The sequence below is a fragment of the Bidens hawaiensis genome, unplaced genomic scaffold (genome assembly GCF_021521415.1).
Source record: "Bidens hawaiensis isolate Kalapana, Puna unplaced genomic scaffold, B.hawaiensis_p1.1 tig00004525_1, whole genome shotgun sequence".
Classification (NCBI taxonomy): domain Eukaryota; kingdom Viridiplantae; phylum Streptophyta; class Magnoliopsida; order Asterales; family Asteraceae; genus Bidens; species Bidens hawaiensis.
The window spans coordinates 1,114,681-1,139,905 of NW_027491273.1; the positions used below are offsets into that span (position 1 = coordinate 1,114,681).

General features: G+C 35.8%; 2 protein-coding genes and 2 pseudogenes across 3 annotated transcripts in view; 1 reads left to right on the top strand and 3 right to left on the bottom strand.

The window, feature by feature from the left end:
- Nucleotides 1-25,225, bottom strand: part of LOC143626810 (proline--tRNA ligase, cytoplasmic-like) — a 265,181-nt pseudogene that overhangs the window by 181,669 nt on the left and 58,287 nt on the right. The window lies entirely within an intron of this gene.
- Nucleotides 1,283-5,062, bottom strand: LOC143626806 (ankyrin repeat-containing protein ITN1-like). Its single transcript, XM_077096770.1, has 4 exons — nucleotides 5,044-5,062; nucleotides 3,429-4,088; nucleotides 2,931-3,340; nucleotides 1,283-2,089 (listed from the first exon to the last, which is right to left on the bottom strand). Exons 1-4 carry the CDS (start codon nucleotides 5,060-5,062, stop codon nucleotides 1,283-1,285), a joined length of 1,896 nt encoding a protein of 631 aa, XP_076952885.1.
- Nucleotides 11,328-14,313, top strand: LOC143626808 (putative pectate lyase 4). The gene is made up of 5 exons (XM_077096771.1): nucleotides 11,328-11,635; nucleotides 12,741-13,092; nucleotides 13,638-13,848; nucleotides 13,936-14,004; nucleotides 14,068-14,313. The coding sequence occupies exons 1-5, from the start codon at nucleotides 11,365-11,367 to the stop codon at nucleotides 14,290-14,292; spliced, it is 1,128 nt and encodes a 375-aa protein (XP_076952886.1). The 5' UTR covers nucleotides 11,328-11,364; the 3' UTR covers nucleotides 14,293-14,313.
- LOC143626842 (pentatricopeptide repeat-containing protein At5g42450, mitochondrial pseudogene) lies at nucleotides 19,134-20,705 on the bottom strand (annotated as a pseudogene).

Below are 25,225 nucleotides of genomic sequence, written 5' to 3' on the forward strand. Positions count from 1 at the left end.
CACCTGAATCACACAAGATGCATGTACTAGCGGACACAGGAATCTTCCTTCTGACAAGCGCATCTTGAGTTGAGATTCTATACATTTCAGCCCTCCACGCGTGAATATTACACTTAGAAGGAACCCATTTACACCATTTCATGACAAAATATTGGCTAGCATCCCGACTTGATTCTATTGCCTTCTTGACTGACTTCACTGAGAACTCTCCAGACGGGTCTCCCAACCAGATCCAAGTGATCAAGTCAAATACACATCACTCTCTACTTCAACATTACGGTTATCTGTTTAAGGCGCCGCCGTTTATGTCGTTTGGAATTATAAAATGTAGTAAACTGAAATAAAAAGAGCACAAGAGAGTTATGTAATTCATTTCAAATTGACCTATGTCTAAGATCCCACTAGCAAGTCACTTTCTATTACTTTGGAGGTTATAAGAAATTGCATAGGGTAAGCCTTATGAGATTCAATGAGGCATGATGCCTTGGGTCCGAAGGTAGTACTTCATCGTAGTTTGACTAATCGATTAAAGGCCTTGGGCCAAAATCTCTAGGAACGAATCTAGGAGCGGATGCCTTGGACTAATCAACATCCACACCCAACAGAGCTGACTCATTTGAGACGGTAAGTGGGTTCGAAGATAAGCGTGGACTCTTACCCACTTTTTTGGTGAATCCATGCTGATTACTCAAAGAGTTGTTTCTAATGCGTAATTATAGAAGGAGCAAGACAACTTTGTACGACTCATCATGGATCGAACCACGCCAAATAATGTTTGATTCATCCTCTCGAATACTCCATTATGTTGTATTTTTTGGGTGGAGTCAATTGTGAAATAATTTCAAACATTCTAATTTTGGAATTATATATTATTTTAAAGCTTAGGTGACACCCTTATTTTACTTGATATAAAATATTATTATTTAACAATATCATTGAAAAGCGTTCCCATTTTTTTACTTTTAAAGCTTATATACCTTACACACCTTACTATTACATCATATTTAAGCTTATTCATATTGAAGAGTCTTTAACCTAATAGTAACAAGGTGTGTAAAACGGCGTGTCTCCAAATATTATAAAATTTATTAACAGTTCATCTCAATTTTGAGCTGCATAACATAGTCTCAAAGGCTGCTGGTAAGTGCTTCTATGCAACACTGTGTCAACTATCAAACACTAAACTATTTGATCTTTTTAAGTAACATTAATCTAAGTATAACCCAACTTATTTCGTATATAAAACTTTCAATCTCTATACAACAACACAAAAACAACACAATCAAATAGCATAAATCGGGTTAACATCCGCATCCGAAAGCTCTGCGTTTCGCCACCCTTTCGACTTCCGCCTCACTCTCCTCAGCTTCTTAGACTTGACCACATAATAAGTCATAACCCCCAACACTCCAGCCATTGTCACACCCCCGAAAACGGTCACTAAAATCGCAGCCCATCGATGATGCCTCCCCATCACAATATACGATGACGAAATAAACGCAACCGTTGTACAAACCGACGCTAACCACATTAACTTATTAATCACCCCAACCACCCGTCTCTCGGATCTTATCTCCCCTCTCACCACAGTTATCTGCACCACAACAACAGCTAACGACGTAAACAACGCGATAGCGTTGAATATAAAAAACACTTGGAACGACACGCTGTGGGCCATGACCGCGGTCCCATCATCATTGTCCCCACCCGGGACAGTGAAAATGGCTGCGAATGCGACTGTGGCGAAAAGAACAGCTACTACGGTTACAGAGTTGGTGGCATTGTTGATTCCTTCGCGGTGGAGTTTACGCAGCTCCTTTGCGATTCCACTCATGTTTCGGTTTGTTTTTCGGGCTTGTTCCACTTGGTTGTGGACGTTGTTTCTGATCTCTGTGACGGTTTCTTTAAGCTCGTCTCGTGGCTGGTTTAAGTCGTTTGCTTCGCGGGCTCCATAACGGGCTAGAATTTCTCGGATTTCTGAGGCTTCTTCGGATAATGGGAGCCCGTCCACAATGTCTAGGGGGGTTTTGCGGTCTCGGGTAATGGCATTCACGTTTGTGTCACGAAGAAGTAATAACTCATTCACTATCTGCAGCCAGATAATGAATTAATAACACACAACTTATACTGCTCTTAGATAGTAAGCTACATTAAACCTATTAGTGTCGTAAACGAGCCAAAATGCTAGTAAGATACTCAATGTCTACAAGTTAAAAGCTCGGATCGAGTCAAGCTTAAGCAAGGCTTCATTGAAGCTCATTTAACAAACGAGCTCAAGCCTGGCTCGTTTAGACTTGCGAGACTAAACAAGTCTGTTATTTTGTATAACTTTTATTTAATATATGAATATATTTACATTATTATTATTATTATTGATAAAATTATGATGGAAATAATTAAATTATATATATTATGTTGGATGTAAAAATTATAATTATTATTATACAAAAAGATAATTAAGAATGCGTGTATAAATAATAATTATAAAAAAAATAAATGAGCTGAGCTCGAGTATGAGTTTGAAAAACCACCCACGGGCTGAACTAAGGCTTTAGAAAAAAGCTCGAAATATGCTTGAAACTCCACTCATGATCCAAACTCGAACTCCAAAAACATAACTCGAAACGGGCTGAGCTCGAGCATGAGTTTTAAAAGCCACTCAAGAGCCGAACTCAAACTCTATAACAGAGCTGAAAGTGCATCGAGCTCTAGAAACAGAGCTCGAAACAGGCCACAATCGAGCTCCCTAAAGCTATACGAGCCAAGCTCGAAACTGGGCTCGGCTCAGCCCATTTGCTCACTGTAAATCCAAAACTTAGTATTCAAGATAATCAGAAGCAGAATTGGTTAACTAAAAAAGAAAGCCAGTCACAATATTACTACATTTGCAAGTTTTAAAACTGACCCGTTTACTAAAATCTAATAATTACCTCAACCCGTTTCTTTCGTGTGGCTACATGCAAAGCCGTGTTACTAAACTTATCAGTAAGATTGACAATAGCTGGATCAGCGTGAAGAAGCTGCCTCACAACTTCACAACAAACCCCTTTAACCGCCATATGCAAAGCCGTTTGACCTTTCTTATCAATCCTTCTAGCCAACTGTGGATCTTTTTTCAGCAGTGCATTAACTATGTCCACATAGCCTTGTCTTGCAGCCAAATGTAATGCATTTTTACCATTTGATCTTGTCACACCTACTAAACTAGAATCACGCGATAACAATTCATCAACTACTGATGAATGACCCCTTGCAGCTGCAGTCGCTAATGGGGTTGAATTTGATTGACCAACAGTTTTGATAAGCCCGGGATCATGGTCCAAAATGATCTTCACAATCTCTGTATATCGTAAAGTTAACCGACACAAAGTTCACAAAGTTCACAAACAAAACAGTCATGACAATAATAATAATATTATTACTGTTACCTTGGTGACCTTCTCGAGCTGCAATATGCAACGGGTCAAGCCCGGATCGGTTCTTCAAAGGAAGTCCTTCTTTAGTTGCATATGGTAATAATTCTTTAACAACATCAATAAACCCTTTTTCTGCAGCTTTAAACAACGCGGTTTCTCCTAATTCGTTCACTTCATTCACAACCGAATCCCTTATTTCAGCCACCTCATCATCAAACTCAGCTCCTGCCATGGTCTTCAACATCTGCTCATTGATTTCATCAAGAATCTCTCTAACCGCCATCACATCACCGCGCTGTGCAGCCAGGTGAAGCTCGGTATCCTTATGTTTACCAGTCAACTGCTGCACATACTTCGTTTTCGCACCTTGACTCATCAATGATTTCCCTGAACATGATCCTAATAACGACTTTCCCGAATTGGAACTGGAATATGATAGTGATTTGCATGAAGGCGAGGCGTTTAACAGGCTGCTGGAACTTGAAGCACCGAACATTTTACCAGCATTTGATGACAGTCTGAAAAATTTACCAGAATTTGATACCACCAATGCAGGTGCCCTGGGGGAAGGAGCAGGGTAGAAGTCACCTGTCCTATGAGAAGGAGAGGGCGATCGAAGGCGAACCGGATTCGGGCCTGAATCCGACCCCCTCTCCGGATCATTCTCATCACCTTCATTAACATTAAGCATGAACAAAACTGAGTATCAGTAATTGCAGCAGAATTTAATACCAAATCTTACAAAATGCTACCAAACCGGCTGGTAATTTCTGACATGGACACGACAGTGATATTAACAGGTTTGGATTTGGGCTTAACAGGTTTTGTGTCTTAAACAGGTCGACCTTTATAAAAGCTGTTTTTATTTGTATATCGAGAGGTTAAACACATGTTATCCTGTTAATAACATGTTTGCATTTTTTTATTAAAAAAAAAAATTAATATGCGCTACATAATACGAAAAATTCTACGCAGTACTACCCGGTGTGAAAAGCCGACACCGCATTTCCTAACCTCCTAGACTTCAGAATTGTTTTTATCGAATGTTATGATTTGATTACTATTAAAGTATGTTATGTATAATGTACTAATGAAGACTTTTATGGATTTTGTTTCAAATACATAAAGGATTATATTGTATTAAAGATTACGTATGTATGTATTAATTAAGACCTCTATACATGTGTATTATTTATCGTGTCCCTAAGCAAGTCGTTTCGTGTTAACCTATTTATGAACACAAGCTCGTGTTTGGAAAAAATGACACGATTAGTTATTATACATGTTCACATCTAGCACCACAAGTAATCGTTTCTTATCGTGTCCGATATGTTATGCCAGCTCTCCGATACGTTATGCCAACACTACTCAATTTCAATAATTCCAGTTCCACAATATCAACTACAATTTTTTCATTAATTACAAACATGTCCATTGAAATACTACCAAATTATGCAAGCTTCACAATAGCATTACAGTTTCAACTCCTATATCGAAATGTATAACAGTTAATGCATGCAAACATGAATAATAATAATAATAACTGAAACGTGTGGATATGTGTGTGTGTGATTAATAACGTAAAGGATTATATATGAACGAAATTGTGGAAAATAATTAGGGTTACCTTCGAAGACGGTGTTCATTGTTTCAGTGGATGTTATTATAATACGAGATCATGCATTGCGTGTGTGGAAGGCAGTAGCTGATATTAACGTTTTTGACGATGCTCTTATTAAATACTAGATTTTATTACATTATTCGTTTTTAATATATATATATATATATATATGAAAAGTATAGTTTGAAAACATTCTTAAGTTGAGAAAACCCGTGAAAACCCTATGTAACATCGTTTTTTTTTTTGTTACATGTAATATATGTTTTTACATTTAATACAAAATATCGAAAAAATAAAAAAAATGTTTTGCTATTTTTTTAGTAATTTTTATATATGTTTTCAGAAGAGAGAAAATATAAATAAACTTTTACATTTTTTATTAACTTTAATTGTGGACCACAAGATTTAATCTTTAATTAAAAACATGTGGTTGGGAATGGTTTCTAGAGTTTTCACAGCTCAATTGGGTTTTTATTCTAACCTAACCATATATATATATATATATATATATAGGGGAGAGATATTTTGAGAACCATGTTGAGTTTTAAGAACTTAAGAACTCAATTCTATGCCACGCATTTAATTAAATGGATTGAAATATGTGGTTGAGATTAAATCTGACAAAAAAGTCAAAGTAGGAGAGAGAATAAATATGTAAGTGGTTACACTATCTTTTACGTCCGTTACACATATGTAAAAAGTCGACTCAGTGCGTAAAAAAATTCTGTAATTTTTTTACATGTATGTAACTTACATATATTACGCATGTGTAAAAAAAATTCGAAAAAAAAATCGTTACACTGAGTTCTTCCGAGTTCTTAAAACTCAAAGGGGTTCTTAATTGAAATCTCCCCTGTATATATATATATATATATATATATATATATATATATATATATATATATATTTGGATTTTAATTTTATTTATTGTAAAAAAGTTAATCTGTATCTATAATATATATAAACGAAAACCTAAAAATCCTATGTGTCGCGATGTGGTCGCTCCCCCCTTTTATGGAAGCCACCAGATTCTTGATTTTTAAATGGATGCCTCTCATTGATTTAACCCAAATTCATGGGTATGGGTCTTACCAAAACCAGATAGCTCTTAAACGTGTTATAACATCTCATTAAATTAAAAATTAATCTTACCAATTATTTGATATGAAAATCCTACAAAATAAGAATATACTAAAATTTAATATCCAATTTAAAAAGAAAAAAGATATTATTTATAATTAATAAACAATTTTATAGTAAAAAAACATAAGCGGGTCATGGATCACCAAATCCAGATAGCTTTTAAACGGGTTATAACATATCATTTATTTATGAAACCCTTAGACCCTTTTATCATCAAACCCTAAGTATATTATTAACTTTCTTACAATAAAAAAAATTAAAATCCAAAAAATAAATATTAAAAAACGAAAAATATAAAACAACCATTCTCTCAAGCCATCAGATTACTTTATTTGTAAATGAAGGCTTCTCACGTATTTGACCCGAATTCACGGGTAAAGGTCTCACCAAACCCAGATAGCTCTTAAACGGGCTATAACATCTCATTATATTAAAAAATAATCTCATCAAATATTTGATATGAAAATCCTATAAAATAGGAATATAATAAAAATTAATATCCTATTTTATTTTAAAAAAGATATTATTTATAATTAATAAATAATTTTATAATAAAGAAAATAAACGGGTAATGGGTATCACCAAACCCAGATAGCTTTTAAACCGGATTATAACATATCATTTATTTGTGAAACCATTTCATCATCAAACCTCAAGTATATTAATTATTAACTTTCTTACAATAAATAAAATTAAAATCCAAATATACATATATAAATATTAAAAACGAATAACATAAAACAACCCCCGTAATACGGGGGATAAAATCTAGTAATATATATAAACGAAACCCCTAAAATCCTACGTGTCGCGATGTGGTCACCCCCCCCCCCCTTTATGGAAGCCACCAGATTGCTTAATTTTTAAATTGAGACATCTCATTGATTTAACCCAAATTCATGAATATGGGTCTTACCAAAACCAAATAACTCTTAAACGGGTTATAACATCTCAATAAATTACAAATTCATCATCATCATCATCATCATCATCTCATCATGATCATTATCATCGTACTCAGTACATCCCACTAATAGCAAAGCTATGGTAGGGTCTGAGGAGGGTAAGATTAGACAGCCTTGCCTCTACCCCGTAGGAATAGAGAGGCTGCTTCCGGTGAGACCCCTGGCTCGGTAGTAGTTTCGCATCAAGCCTTGGACTAAGGCACATAACACTCAACCATCGGAACCACGACTGATTGGTGCATGTACCCTTGTCTTTTGACTATCAACGCCACCACATGATGCCTGGTTAACCTTCCGCCACTTTTAACGTTATTTTCACGAGATTAGTAAAATAACGTCAAAATTAGTGCAATTTCACTTTTGCCCATCCGAGGGTTCACACATATTTACCTTATATGCGCGAACCGCAAGCAGGGCGCTATTAAATTACAAATTAATCTTACCAATTATTTGATATGAAAATCCTATAAAATAGGGATATACTAAAATTTAATATCTGATTTAAAAATTAATATCACAGATAAATAATATGTTATAATTCGGTTTAAAAGCTACCAGGGTTTGGTGATACCCATTACCCGTTTATTTTCTTTATTATAAAATTGTTTCTTAATTATAAATAATGTTTTTTTTTTAAATAAAATAGGATATTAATTTTTAGTATATCCCTATTTTATAGGATTTTCATATTAAATATTTGATAAGATTAATTTTTAATATAATGAGATGTTATAACCAGTCTAAGAGCTATATGAGTTTGGTGAGACCTTTATCCGTGAATTCAGGTCAATTGCCTTCATTTACAAATAAGGCAATCTGATGACTTGAGAGAATGGTTGTTTTACATTTTTTTTTTAATATTTATTTTTTGGATTTTAATTTTCTTTATTGTAAGAAAATTAATAATATATTTAGGGTTTGATGATGAAAGGGTTTCATAAATAAATGATATGTTATAACCTGTTTAAAAGCTATCTGGATTTGGTGACCTATGACCCGCTTATGTTTTTTACTATAAAATTGTTTATTAATTATAAATAATATTTTTTTTAAATTGGATATTAAATTCTAGTATATCCCTATTTTATAGGATTTTTATATCAACTAATTGGTAAGATTAATTTTTAATTTAATGTGATGTTATAACCCATTTAAGAGCTATCTGGTTTTGGTAAGACCCATACCCATGAATTTGGGTTATATCAATGAGAGACCTCCATTTAAAAATCAAGCAATCTGGTGGCTTTCTTAAAAGGGGGGAGCGACCACATCGTGACACGCAGGATTTTAGGGTTTTTATTTATATATATTATAGATGAGTTATTATAATAATAACCCCTTGTAGTTTTCAATATGTGTCTTTTTATGGTTTTAAGTAATAACTACGATTTAGAATCGAAGAAAAAAACACACGTAAAAACGTTAAACCACAAACTTGCTAGGTATTGGAAACTTTAATTCGGATCCTAAGATCGTAGCTCCCCCTTGCAATGCTACATTTCATGCAAAGATTAAGTGATATGGCTTTCAAGGCATTCTCTTCATATCCTCCAAATTTTTGTGAGAGAAGTTTGTAAATTATAGGATAGGGTTTTGGGCGGTTGTGAGTGTAAATTATATGATGGATAGATAAAATGTCGTGATTTTTTTGTAAATTTAGGGAAAAGATAGCGATTTTTTGTAAATTTAGGGAAAATGTAATGATTTTTTGTAATTATAGGGTGGAGAGAGAAAAATGTAATAATAAAAGTATAAAAAAATATGATTTAATTAAATAGAAAAGAGAAATTTGTTGTTTTTTAGTGTAATTATAGAGTTTGAAATAGAGGATAGGTTGAGAATGCTCTCATAAGCTAATTAAGCTAAATATTAAGTGATATGGCTTTCAAAAGATCGCAATCCCCTTACGAGTGTAAAGCTTTCATCAAATTCGTGTAAGATCGCTTTCCCCATTGCGAGTTTAAGACTCCATACGAAAGCTCACAACCTCCTATTCCGAATTACATACTTTTACAATCTATTAACTAAACCACATAGAAACACAAATAATTTTCCTAAACCATCTAGAAATACAAAAAATTCCCTCCCGTAAGAAAATCATTCCAATTGGCCTTGAGACCAGACAACCTTTTTTTTAATGACCTACGAATAGAGGGGCACAAAAAACCCGAACAAGGAACCGGACCCGAAAAAAATACCCAGAACCAGTTTTTTTATACCCGAGTTTTTAATACCCGACCCTACCCGTAGGGTACGAATAGGGTATGCATTTTAGTACCAAAACCCGTACCCGGAACCGGACCCGATTTATACCCGGTAATACCTGAAACTCGGAACCGGTTACGTACCCGGAACCGGGTTTTTCCAATACCCGAAATCGGGTTTTTCAAATACCCGAAATTACCCGAAAAATATCTGAAACCCCCCCCGAAAATACCCCTAAAAATTGTAACCCCTTAAAAATCCAATCTATACCCGAAAAACCCCAAAAAACCCAAAAGTAGGGTTTTTTCAATATCCGAAAATAGGGTATTCAAATACCCGGTTTTAGAATACCCGGTTCCATACCCGACCCGAACCCGATGCATAGGGTATGGTTTTTAGAGACAATACTCGGACCCGAATCCGACCCGGGTACAACCAATACCCGATTTTTCAATACCGGCCATACCCGAATCCGGTTCCATCCCGAACCCGGGTATTTGAAAAACCCACTTTCTGGGCCTCCGCCAAAAACACATTACGATAAAAGTTGATTAAAATATATTCAATCTTGAAACCTTACAGCCTATAGGCCAAATGTTCACATCCCAGTCAATTTTCAGATGATGTAAAGCTCACTCGCCCAATCCAAACAACCTCACTACTAATAATGAACTCAGAACCGAACCTTTACTAATCTCGAAAATCCCGATCCTGATTCTCCTAAAAACTTGGTATCGATACAGAAAATGCTCGTTCAGTACTAATATCGTAGGCAAAAATCCGGTAAGTACCAGTACCGATCGTGAAAATCTTGATCCCCATTTTCCCCATGACTTGGTACCAATACTAGTAGAGATGCACAAACCAGTTTAAAACCCAAAACCAGTTCGATTTGGTCAACAAAAGTCAAAACCAGTTTATGATCAGTTTCGGTTCGGTTAACATGTTTGAAACCGGTTTCAGCGGAGAAATTACAAACCGGTTCCCAACCTACGGTTTCAATCGGTTCTCAAACGGTTTAGTTTCGATTCGATTTTCGAGTTAGTTCAATTAACCTGTTCTTTTAACCACCTCTATATACTAGTACCAAAATGCTTGTTTCGATACCGTTACCAAATTCTCAAGAAAATAATAATTCTCAAGAAAACATCTTCGCGCCCTCTTATCCCTGAAGACATGGACCAACCTCTTTTCACATCTTCAGCATCTTATTCCAAACCCTAGCCTCCTTTCATTCTACCTTCTCCTTCCCTTCATATCCTCCCCTACCATCTCCCCTTCTTCTCCTCCCCGACCTCCACCACCGCGATCTCCACCACCGCCGCTGCTCCACCGCCACCCCGCACCACACCGCCGCGAACTCCACCACCAGAATCTTTGTCAAGGTAAGCTTGTATTAGATTTGTACATTGAAACAATTATTGTGTGTTGGTTTGATTTCTTGTATTAGATTTGTTATATGTATGTTGAATATTTATTATGTTTTGGTTTGATTTCTTGTATTAGATTTGTACATTGAAACAATTATTGTTTTCTATCTTAGGATCAACCCGATGTGTCATTCAGAAATACTCATGTGTACGTTACTGATGAAGACGAGGTTGAAGCGCATGACACTGCATCAGATCGTGAATATATGACGCAGTTACGATATGAAATTGCGAAGCAGTTAATGCAAAGTACCGAATAGATTATTTCAGAAAAAAAACTGTTCTTGTTGTTTTATGAATATTACCGCACTGTTGTTTGACTATTATTTAAATTTCGATATTGAATTGCTTTTTTATTTAAATTCAGCTTATTTAAAGATTTCTGTTTTATTTTAGCAGTCTGCATACGTTAAAAAACAAACAGTCTTCTTCTTACAGACTGCAGAGGTTTAGTCCACATTTTCTGCTACTGATGAGTGCCGATATGGTCCGCTACCCCTAAAACACAAACAGCTGAGTCAACTCATTCCGTCGGTGAGTCAAAACCACACAAGCTCATCCTCCCGATCACAACACACTCATCAATGGGTAACCACCACAACTCCGGCCGACACCACCACCACCTACCAAACCCTACTCCACCACCAGCAGTTCAAACCCCTCAATATTATCACCACCCACCACCACCACCACCACCACCCAATTACCCCCCAAACAACCAAATGTCATTGCCATCAGTTCCGTACTCTCATGTCGACTGCACCTTACGAGCCCTAGCCGGTCAAGCTGAAGGGTTCGGTCGATTCGCCGTTGGTGGACTTCACGGCGCACTGTATCATGTTACCACGTTATCAGGTTAATTTAGATTATTAAGGTTTTGTTGAGTAATTAGGGGTTTTGAGATGAACGCATATATTTGTTCGACTGACCGTTCGTGTTCATTTATAGTTAACTGAGGGAACACAAGCACACCCTTGTTCGTGCTCGTTTGGCTCGTTTACATAGAACCCCGCGCTTTACAGGAAGTTCGTTTTATTTAATAAACGAACAAACATGAACACATGCTTCGTATGCTCATTTATGTTTGTGAACATTCGTTTATGTTTGTTCTTTTAAATAATAATAGAAGATAATTAAATATTATCTGTCTTTTGTTTGTGTTCGTTATGTTTGATATTTGATCGTTTGTGTTCGTTTTTGCTCATTTATGTTTGTTTGTGTTTGCTTATGTTTGTTCATATATGCTTGTTTATGTTCGTAAACTATTTGTTTAGATTTTTAACTAACGAACATAAACGAGCACGAACATGTTCATTTTTTAAACTAACGAACATGAACACAAATATTTGTTATGTTAATTGTTCGTGTTCGTTTAAAGTTAAATGAGCTAGCACGATCATGCCCTTGTTCGTGTTCGTTCGGTTCGTTTACAAGCCTAGAGCCCGCACTTCGTGATGGGCCGTACTCGCAGGAGGGTGCTGGCAAGGATGTACATGTTGCCTGGTATATCAATTGTTTAATATAGACTATGGAGGCTTTAACTAAATGACGGTAAAAATAAGCAAGACACGCGGTTAACTAAACATGCCTAGAGTTAAACGTTAGCTTAAATTATAATAAGCTAAATAAATAAAAGAGTTAACTAAAAAAAAAAAAAATCAAGCGCGTAGAAAAAGATAAAAGAATATTATTTGTTAAGAAAAGAAAAAAAAAACTTGACTAAATTGATAACTCTATTAAAGTTCAGGTCGAAACGCAAATTGTTTAAAGAAAAAGAAATTTTAAATATCAAGGGCCGTATGATAACTTTATTAAAGCTCAAAGGTAGAAATGTAAACCGTTTAAAGAAAAGAATTGTTAAAGTTCACGTGGCACGCTCACGATTTACAACTGTTCACGTTTTGAAATGTCTTTATGTATAAATGTATAAGCTTTGTGAAAAGCTTTGAATTTGTTGTAGATGACGGGCCGGGATCACTTCGAGCTGGATGTCGAGTAAAAGAACCTCTTTGGATTGTATTTGAAGTTTCGGGTACCATTGAATTATCATCTTATTTGAATGTATCGTCTTACAAGACCATCGATGGTCGGGGACAAAGGATTAAGCTAACGGGCAAAGGGCTCAGGCTTAAAGAATGTGAACATGTGATAATATGCAACTTGGAATTTGAAGGCGGTAGAGGACATGATGTTGACGGCATTCAAATCAAGCCCAATTCAAAGCACATTTGGATCGATCGGTGTAGCCTTAAAGATTATGATGATGGATTGATTGATATTACTCGTCAAAGCACAAGTCTTACCATTTCACGGTAATTATTAAAAGTTGTATAACGTTGAGTTTCGAAATAGATTATAATTTGTAGGGGTGCAAACAAGCCGAGCCCGAGCTCGGCTCGTGTCGAGCTCTATTTTCAAAGCTCGAGCTCGGCTCGTGAGTAGATTTTCAAGCTCGGGCTCGGCTCGTTTACTATACATCAACTATTTTTTATATAGTTATAATTATATTTTATATATTTTTTCTATTATAACTTTATGTATAAAATAATATATATTATTTAGTTATTTTTATCTATTTTTAATAACATTATATATATATTAATTAATAATTATTAAATATATTTTTTTTAAAATTATATAAATGACAGGCTCGTTTAGGCTCGCGAGCCGGCTCGAGCTCGATTAGTGAAGCTCAGGCTCGGGCTCGTTTATTAAATGAGCTTATTTTTAGGCTCAAGCTCGGGCTCGATTAAGCTCGGCTCGATCGAGCTTTTTAACGAGCTGATCTCGAGTAGCTCGGCTCATTTGCACCCCTGATAATTTGTAAAAAAATGGTTGTCTTATTTTGTTCATTTAGGTGTCACTTTTCTAACCATGATAAAACAATGCTTATCGGAGCGGATGCATCCCACCATGGTGACAGATGTATGTGTATTACTATTCACCATTGTTTCTTTGATGGGACCCGACAGAGGCATCCACGCGTTAGGTATGCGAAAGTGCATCTGTATAACAATTACACCAGAAACTGGGGGATTTATGCTGTTTGTGCCAGCGTTGAATCGCAGGTTTAGTTTCTAAACAAACTCGTTTTTTTATTTTATTTTATTTTTTTTAAGCACAGGTGTGACTATGTTACAACTTGTCGATTGTAGATATATTCGCAATGCAATATATATGAAGCGGGACAGAAGAAAGTGGCGTTTAAATATCTCACCGAGAAGGTAAACCATAACGCTACTTGGAATTAAATCATTTATACCATAACATTATTGTGTGTCGTGCAGGCGCCTGACAGAGAGGAGGCTAGCACTGGGTGCATTATATCTCAAGGTGACCTGTTTATGAGTGGTACTCAATCGGGCCTAATGGGACCAACTGCAACAAGTGAGTTGTTTCACCCGAGCCAACACTACCAGACATGGACAGTTGCGCCAGCAACAAAAGAGCTCAAAGATCTTCTCCAGCGTTATACAGGGTGGCAGGATGTTCCTCGCCCGCCTGGCATGTAATCAATTGCGTGCAACTATTTATATACGGTACAGATAAAATCGTTTTGAGTACATGGACTGACTTATTTGTGTGAAAACCTTTGATGAAATAAAGTTCTTTGATCCAGGATATATATTTTCTAAAACATTGGGCACATGTAATGAAACATACTTGGGTCGAGTAGTATACGACAAAAACTTGAAATTTATAAAATTATAAAATTGCAGTCGAGTATATAATATTTCAAATCTGTTTTTTATGTGAGTTTAGAATCGAGTAATGCACATCTTGATGGTTAATTTTTAGTCACACAAGACTGTAAAATGGCATACTTGCAAACCTGACGAGTAATTACTAATAGATAACTGGCATGTCCGAGACTTAGTAACGACCGAGATTATCGATACTCGTGTCGAACCCGACGTAATTTTAAAACACATAAGCTGTATAACATATAATATGCCAAAAATTACGTATTTCAAAAGTATATAAGATCTCATCAAATAACTTATGAAAAGTAACTCGTTAAAAAAGAAAAGTACAAACATAAATTGCCGGACCTCTACGTAATTTTAAAACACATAAGCTATACACATATAATATGCCAAATTACATATTTCAAAAATACTAAAATGCTAATTACTTTTGGCCAAAATAATATGTATATATCCCGTTAATACGAGTAGTTTCGTTTAATACCGACACCCTGGACTGCCAGCCAGCTAACGCCAGAAGAGTCGTCACCAGTCATTTGGTGGATAAGTTGATGGCAAGAGAGGATAAGGCTATTGTGATTGTATAACAAGCAGAACAGATAATATGGTTCATTATTTGGATAATCCTAGGTTTGAGCTAACTAGACATGATGTTATTGATCCCAATAGCGGATGATGTGGTTATTAGACATGATGTTATTGATAAAGTTACTGCAACTCCAACGCCACCAAGGACGGAATCCTATTACGACAGATGATCATACTAAAACGTAAACTAAAATAAGCATGGTCTAACTGCATATTCGGAATTTAAGAATATTTTAAATTTTATAAAAGAAAATAATACATGTTAAAAATTAGTTACGAAAATGAAAAGGATATTGAAATCAAACTTGAAAATGAATTGAATTAATTTTGAAAATGAATGTTCGCTATAAAGAGGTGCCTTATTTGAAAGCTACTTAATTATCATGGAAAAACCTTACACATGTATAAAGGATTAATTGGTTTATTTCTAATGCTATTTCATGAATAATGTTTATTTTAAGATAACTACTATTTGGTTTTTTAATATATATATATATATATCATGGATTTGTATGCTTACGTTTTTATAATATTTGTTAATTTTTAAAATGTAATGAAAAACAAAATAAAAAAGAGAATACAAAACTGAAAAAATAAAAAGTGAGATATGATCATCCAACGGCACAGAATCAACACTAAACCACACGGATCACCAGCGTGTACATTCTTTACCCGCTACCCAAAATTCAAAAAACCCATTTTCATTTTATTCAAATTTTCAAAACATTCCCGCGAATTCCCAATTATAAATAAACCCTCAAAACCCTAAACCCCCAAATCACACCTCACACAATACCAATCAAATCAACCCCCAAATGGCTCGTACTAAGCAAACCGCTCGTAAATCCACCGGCGGCAAGGCCCCAAGGAAGCAATTAGCAACAAAAGCTGCCCGAAAATCGGCTCCCGCAACTGGCGGAGTGAAAAAGCCAGCACCGATTCAGGCCAGGAACTGTGGCGTTGAGGGAGATCAGGAAGTACCAGAAGAGCACTGAGCTGTTGGTTCGTAAGCTTCCGTTTCAGCGGCTCATGAGGGAAATCGTGCAGGATTTTAAGACGGATTTGCGGTTCCAGAGCTCGGCGGTTGTGGCGCTCCAGGAGGCGGCGGAGGCGTACTTGGTGGGGTTGTTTGAGGATACGAATTTGTGTGCGATTCACGTGAAGAGGGTTATGATTATGCCGAAGGATATGCAGCTTGCTAGGAGGATTAGGGGTGAGAGGGCTTAGGGTTTGGTGTTATGATGTTATGTGTTTGTATTGAATATTTGAATGGAAACTTGAGTATGTTTACTTTATATTGATGATATTGTCTAAGATATTGTGGTGATATATTGGTTCAATATTGGTTAATATTGTCGATATTATCGGTACTAATATTTTATGAAGGACTGATAACTGGTATATTGGTGATATCGATTGCATAGGTTAGGGATGAGATCGGTACCGTACTGGTACCGAAAATACCGGTATTGAAAATTGCCAAATCTTGGTACCGGTATTGAAGGTAAAAATTCGGGAAATACTGGTACCGTACCGATCCTGAAACTTAAAACTTTGGTACTGATTTGGTACCGAAGGTACCGATACCAAGTTCCAAATGCTCATCCCTAGCATAGGTTATGTTACAATTTTGCTGTCTATCTTTTAACAATAACAATCGATATTTAATGTGGTATAGATGGAATAGCGCTCTTTAGTAAATCTACATTTAAAGTTGTTGGGAATGCTGTTGTTGATATTGCAGCTGGCGAATGTATACCTTAGGCTGGTTCAATGTCTACCCCATCATCTGCTGCTTACGAGTTGAGCTGGGGTGGGTTTGAGTTTGAGCTTGAAATTAATTGAGCTCGAGCTGAAGTTAAACGAGCTTAAGATTGAGCTAAGCTCCGCTCGGTTAAAAAATGAGCCAGCTCGTCTCTAGTAATTTCAAATCAAGATTTTAAGAAGGTTTTATTCGAGCTTTTATTGAGCGAAATATGAGCCTGGGCTATCAGCAACAAGCTTTTTGAATGGTCCTGACAAGGGGTTTCCTCTCTCTCTCTCTCTGTTTTTTTTTTGCTAATTTTAGTTTGATGTTACACTGTAAGGGTTGTGAAGAAACGTGTATCGACTTACTTGTATACGATCAACGTTCCTCGGGTACGAGTATGCTATATCACCGATGGTTTTCCGAGATACGGGTTCTTCCACCTACAAAACGAACAGCACCGTGAGCTTACCCCACAGAAAGGGACAGAGGGGTCCTCTTTGGGGTAACCCTCCGGTGTGAGAATCAGATATTGTAGGAGAGGATAATCAGGATGTGAAAATGAGTAAAGGATTTAGCATATATTTTCTTGCCTTTCTCTCACTGTTGAGGTGGTGTGGTATTTATAGTATTAGGGTTTCCAATGATTGGGCTCAGACCCAATTAGGGCCTTTTTGGCCTCCTCCTATTGCCTCGCGCCACGTGTACTTAGGACACTTGGTGCTTTTTCATTGATTATTCTCTGACCAAGGTATTTTACCTGACCCATGTGCCATCACGTGGTGGCATATGGGCTTTGCTGAGTTATCCACCCTTCATTGGCAGCTGTCAACATCAGCACATTCTTTATTCCTTAAATACCTTCTGGAAGGTTGCCTGATGAGTACAATCATGGTTGTCCTTATCCTGATTTGGATTAGACTATTGTCTCTTTTGTTGTGTGTCGCTTACGCGCGGCCTTTATGCGCCTATCCCGGGGATGCGCAAGGTCTTCTCTTTATTCTCACACTAAATGTGTGTGTTGTGTGCATATGTGATATGCGCCACGCGCAGATGTTTCATGCGCTTGCGCATAGGTTTTGGCTTTGTGGGTTAACCCGCCTCGCTTGCGCTTGCGCTTGTGCATATGTGATATGCGCCACGCGCAGATGTTTCCTGATTTCAAGCCTCTTGTCTATATCTTGTGGGTTGACCCGCCCCGCTCGATGTTAAGGCAGGTGCATACCCCTTCAGGTTGTAATTAAGATTTGTACACCGTATGATTGAATTGAACATTGTTTTGACAACTTACTATGAAAGTAGCGAAACCCTCTAAACATTATGCTAATTTTGTTGAACAGCATAACAATCTGAAGCTGTTCTTATCTGTGTTTATGACTTTGGTGAACCTCATCTGTTCTACATGTTATTAGGGCCGAGCTGGTCACTTGTTGGCTGTTGCATTAAACTCTGCTAGGGGTGTTCTTCGGGTTAGTTTTTCGGGTCGGGCTCTTCGGGTTTCAAAGTTTTAAATCTAAACCCGAAACCAAACCCAAATCTCTCACGGTTTCTTCGGGTTCGGGTTTTCTGGGTTGGGTTAGTTATGCTTCGAGTATCCCAAAAAAAATAGAAAAAAAAATTACATTGCTAAATTTAAATGTAACGTATTCTTCTTTACTCGTAATGTAAATAAACCAATAATAAAACAAAAATAAACCGATAAAACGTTCTAAAAAGAGTAAAATTTAACAAAGTTCAGCCATAATAAAGAAGACATAATCATCTTCATAATGTCGTGATTAGGGTATTGGATTATAGTTAATTTAACATAATCATCTTCAGTATGTCGTGATTAGGGTATTGGATTATAGTTGCTTTTAGTCACAAAGTGAAACATTAATAAAAAAAAATAATGATTCATAATTGGTGGAATGAGACAAAATTACGATAGCTTATGCCACTACACTTATTTCGTATGCCACTGCTAATCTATGGTTATGCATAGCATTATTGCTGATGAATTTGAGATTATCGTATGCCACTACACTTATTTTGATTGTAAATGCTGGTGCTATGGCTTTGTACTGCTAATGAATTTGTTAATTCTGATTGTTACAATTAAGAGTATCTCAAAATACTGGTAACAATTTTACACTTTTATTGTGTTTTGTAATTGAAAATGTAGTCTTTAAACCTTATCTTTGTTACTGCAATAACAATTAAAATTACATTTAGGCAGGTTCAACCTCTTTAACATGTGAGATTACCGGTTCATAAACTAACGAGCCGAACTTGTCATCTCGATCACTTGTCAAACCGCGTTTCAACCGAATCATAGTAAGTTTGGACTTAAATCACACTCTGCTACATGATCAAACAAACACCTCAAAACCCCATAAATCTCATCCTGCTGACCCGACCTCCGATCGCCATTAACAAACACCCGAACCTCACACCCGACTTCAATCCAACTGCACCCAGGCACCCGCTTCATCTTCTTTTCCTTCATCTCCCGCCTCACATCGCAACACTCTCCCATCTCCCACCATCCGAATAACAATTCGACACCATCACATAACTCGACACATCACTCGGGTCCAACTCCAATATCTTCTTAACCGCAACCTCACCCAACTCATTATTCATATGAATCCGACACCCGCCAAGCAAAGCCTTCCAAAACCCAATCCCCGGGTCGAATGGCAAATCTTGAATAAACCTCTCGGCTTCCATGAACTGCCCTGACCGAGCCAACAAGTCAACCATGCACGCGTAATGAGCCGGTTCAAGCAACCCACGGTTCTTCACCCGAGCCTCGTTAAAGAACGCATAAACATCGTCTACAAGACCTTCATGGTTACAAGAAAACAATATCCCAAGAAGGGTCACCGAGTTCGGTTTCACCCCGTTTTCTTGCATAACACGATAAAACTCAACCGCCTCCCTACTCCTCCCGTTTTGAGCGTACCCGTTTATCATCGCGTTCCAAGAAACAATATTTTTCTCATGAAGTTTATTAAACACCAATAAACTATCTTCCATGCTACCACATTTTGCGTAAAACGTAATTAACGAGTTACCAACATACACACCGATATCAACCAAAGTTTTAACAGCCGAAGCATGCAAACTTTTCCCCATATTAAGCGCTGCTATGTTTCCAGCAGAAGAAAACACACGCGGGAACGTGTTTTGTGTCGGTACGACGCTTTCTCTCAACATTTGAATAAAAAGATTCACAGCTTCCTCGTTACGACCTGTTTGGCTGCACCCCCCAATCATTGCGTTCCAAGTCACAACGTTTTTTTCGGGCATCGTATTAAATATTTCCATAGCATCGTTAAATCGCTGTGTTTTAATATACCCGTGTAATAACGAAGTGTAAGAAACCACATTCGGGTTACGGGGATCTTCAAACGCCATTCGGGCTTCTTCAATCGTGTTTATTTTAGCATAAAGATCCAAAACAGCACTACCCACAAATACATTTGAGTTCAAACTGTTCTTGATTGAGAAACCATGTAATTGTTTCCCCAAATTAATATTCTTTAAACCCACGGACGCGTGAATGAGCGATGCTAATGTGTACTCGGTCGGTTTGATTTCCATCTCAAGCATCCAGGAGAAGATATGGAATGATTCGTCATGTCGGTTTTGTCGGGTTAACTGGCTGATCAAAGTTGTTATTGATACAACATCCCATTGAGGCATTTCATCGAACAGTTTACGTGCGAATAAAACAGGACTGGTTTTAGAAGCTGCAACTGGTGATTTGGTTGCATTTTGATCAGGTTTTTGGGTGTTAGTTGGATTAGTGTTAACAAGATTATGAATTTGTCTAATTGATTTGAAAGATTGTTTACATGATACTATGGTTCTCATGAATAGTTGAAAAAAAAGGTTGCTTTTTCTTGGTTATTTGATAACTAAAAAGATAATAATTTTGAAAAAAAAACTATTTTACTATACAGTCCTTGAACTATATTGGCTATAGACAAATTTATCCCCATAGATGTGAAATGTGAAATTTACACCCTTAATTAACATTATTATTTGGTATATTGGTTTTTAATGATCTCAACTATTGTTTTTTGGTCACTGTTGGTCCCAACTAATGAATTGGCTACTGAAGGTCCCGACTTTTAATATGTTTCTAACGGTCCGTGACTAATAGAATCCTAACGTCGTTAGTTTCAGGTTGCCGGAAAAAACGGTTTGGCCGGAAAACTCACATTTTTTTTTCCCGAAAACTCAACATTTTCGTCCCAAACATCTTGGTAACTTCATATCGGACATTTAGGAACCCTTTTCTAGTAAAAGCCCTAATTATTGAGGTCGCCGGAAACCTTAGAACCATCGTCGGATTCGATTGATGGTGCTCAAGTGGTGGTAGTTGGTTAGCGATGAGTCAATTGGCGGTGGTTGCCGTGTTCAGGTGGTGTTTTCCGGCAACAAATTTGAATTTTCCGGGCAAAAACGTTTTCCTGACGACCTGAAACTAACGGCGTTAGGATTCTGTTAGTCGCGGACCATTTGGAACAAATACTTTAAAAGTTGGGACCATCAGTAGCCAATTCACTAGCTAAGACCAGCAGTGACCAAAACGCAATAGTTGGGACCATTAAAAACCAATATACCTTATTATTTTAAGTCGCCAACTTTGTTGTATTTAGACTAACGCACTCCTTAAATTTGGAGAGTCATGCTGCCCCACTCTGCTAGACTATTTCGTCTTAAATAAATAACAAACAGATAATAACAAATGACTATTAATCTTTAATTTATTTAAATAATAGCAAACAATGTTTTATTTACCGGTACATATATAAAACAGTCATTTTCTTTATCTATACGTGACTCAGGTATAATATTTCTCTATTTTGAAAAAAAAACATTACGAAAGGAAAATTGCCATGCTCTTATTAAATTTAGGCCGACAATTTATTTAGCTCACTGCTGACCGTATAAACAACCTACCTAAATAAAGGCGACATAATAATACCTAATCAACCAGTTGTGTATATAGTATCTAGTCGGACCAACCGGCAAGTCACATTACCTTGCCTAAATCACTTTTGTAATATATTCCATAAAATATTTTGTGAAAAACGAAACTGATATCTTTTTAAAAAAGGGCCAGATCAAATTGATACTTTTTTTTTTCTTTTTAAATGATCTGTTTTAACCCAAACCAAATCGATACCTTTAAAATGACCCATTTTGACCCAAAACAAAGTTGTATCTTTTTAAAATGACATGTTTTGACTGAACCAAAGTGATTGTTAAACGTAATTTCCGTTGGGCTGACTCATCGAGCCTATGATGAGTTGGTGTCTTGTTTATCAAGTTGTGCACGTTACTTAGTTTACATGAAATAAATTACTTGGTGAACAAATCGAGCGAATGACTTGGACAACAAGGAATTTATTTATTAATTATTATTTAGATTTGTTTTTACGAGTTAGTATTTGAATATGATTATGGTATTTGTATTCTGGTCTAGTTGGGGTTTCTAATATAAATTAGTATATATACCCGAGCTTGTGGGTTGTATCAAAAGAGTTTATGTATTGTAATTTTCGAGCAAATGAGAATTACGAGATCGAGCTTATGATCTAAATTCGTTTTTGTGTTTATCGATCCTGGTCTCCAAACTTCAGTGATACCTTTTTAAAATGACCCCTTTTAAACTGAACCATATTGATACCCTTATAAAATTCCCGTTTTGACCCGAATCAAATCGATAACCTTTAAAAGTACCTATTTTGACCCAAACCCAACCCAGCCCGTTACCGGACCCAATCGGCCTGTTTTGCCACTCAAAGTATATAACCATAAGGTATAAGCTGCTTACGATGTTATGCCCAACAAACTTAGGTTGCAGAACTTGATTTAGGATCCCAGCGTTACCTAGAGACGTATTTGGCAGTCCCTGCTGTTGTTGCTGCTGATAATTTGTATTTTGTTGTACTTGTTCATAAATGCCTGACCACGAAAGATAGAGTTCATCTTTCGTATTATAACAAAAACATATAAGCATATAGTATAGTATACTTGACTAATTCATTCCAACAAATATAAAGTATCATAAGTACACTGTAAAATCAGCATAACTACCTAAAGGTGGAACATTTTATGTTTGTTGGTTTAGTGTATGATGATCTTTCTCTTTTAGAAGATAACCTGAGTGTGATTTCCTATCTACCGATCGGTCCGAAGAAGATGGGCCCAATAAAAACGCCCACAAGTTAGTGAAAGGCATGATGATTACAATGTAACAGCATTATATACACGCCAAAGATCACCAAATAACCAATTTAATTTTTCATCTATTAACATGAAAGTATAATGCATAAATTAAAATAATAATCAAACCACTTCTATTAACATGAAAGTTCATGTAAGTGTACTGCATGACGATGATAATTTACAAGTGACTAGTAATAAAATACATGAGTGACAATAGAGATTTGGAGAGATTTGAGGGAAAAAGATAAGTAAATAATTACCAGAATAATAGATAGAAAGGTAAAAGTGCTAGATTAGAAATTTATGTGTGAATATTGATGAAAGAAGTCATCAATATATGCATGTAATGATACTAGGTATGAAAAAACACATAACTTCTATATTTTTACAGATGGTCTTGTTTGTCAGACTAATTTACTTCAAGTTACATTTACTTTTTAACCCTATCGTTTGAATTATTTATCTTTAGGATATGTATTAATTTAAAAAGAAACATGATCATGTACGTAACTTGAACCTTTTTTTTTCTTTTGATTTTTTTAATTTCTTTTTATTATTCCTTTTTTGATTTCTTTTGTTTTCTTTGTTTGAGTAAGTCACATATTAATAACTTCTTTCTTTTTGATTTTTTTATTTCTTTTATGAGTTATTGTCTATTTCATTTTTTAAATATAAGAAAAAAGAAAAAGTAAGTTGGAAAAAAAAGGGTCATTTATGAATTATTGTTTATTCTTAAAAGTTTTTTTTGAATTATTGTTTATTCCTTTTATGAATTTATCTTTTATTGCTTTTTTATTTTTAAGTGTTGTTAGTCTCGGGCATTGAGTTTGTAAGTCAATGCGAATTCAGGCAATTTCGGTTACGTGTGTTATGGGGGTATCGTCGGTCGGTAAAACCCGGTCTTTGTAAAACCCGGGCGCTGTTGATTCTAGGCGTTGAGGCGGTGAGTCTAAAAAAATTTGGTCGGTTTCCGTCATGTTCGTTATGTTACCATATATAAAACAAGAAAATGAAAAAAAAAGGTATACACAACACACACGACCTACCAAATTAAACTTAGCAAAAAAAGCTATTTAAACAAACAATAACAACCCTTTCCCATTGAAAAGATTCAAACCTGGGTAATAAACCGGATTAAACATAAGAACATCCCCACACAACCAACGGGCCAGAAATCAAGTTGTTTTCAAATAAAAACTATCTATTATATACTATAACAAAAGTTTATCAAAATGTGACAACAACATTCTCTCTTTTTTATACTATATATATAATATTTGAATGTTCATAATATGAAAAAGTAGAAGCATGCAAATTTATACAAACTCAACTTGGGTTACTATAAGTCAAAGGACGACCATCAAGTATGACTCACAGGGGTGAGCAGAAAACCGAATTAACCGAACCATAACTAAATTAATTGAAAAAGCCAAACCGAAAAAACCGAACCGAAGCATTAACTGACGGTTAATTTTTTGTTTTTTTTGAAAAACCGAATTTTCGGTTTCGGTTTTTCATTTTTAAAAAATCAAACCGAACCGATTTGTATTTTTACTTAAATATTAATACAATTATATGTGTGTTTTTAGATGTTATGACCGGAAACAAAACACCAAAAGGATATACCGATTGATGGTAATGAAGATTATGAAGATGATGAAGATTGGGGGGTTTGAAGAAGAATAAGATGAAGAATGAATATTGAAACTAAACTTTTAGTGTTTTTTGATTAATAACTTTGTTAGAATTTTAAACTCTAGTACCCTTGCAATTTATATTTGTTTGGTTTCACGTAACAAATGCCTATTTTTGTGTTTTGAATCTAATGTGCATTTTCATTTTTTTGGAATTTTTTTGAAATGTCTACACAAAAAAAAAAAAAAAGATTATAACCGAACCGAAACCAAAAACCGAAAACCAATCGGTGTGTATTTGAAAAAAAGACTTTTCGGTTTCGGTTTCACCTAAAAACCGAACCGAATCATGCTCAGCTGACCCAAATCATAATTACACAAGATGCAAATTAGTTTTCAAATTAAGAAATCTTGAAACTATACATGTTTGTATATGAATTTTGAATTCTATATATTTGAGTGTTTGACTTTGAAAGCTAAAGTGTCACCATATCAAGAATCTTATATATCCACCAAAACTATAGTAGTTTAATATCTGTAC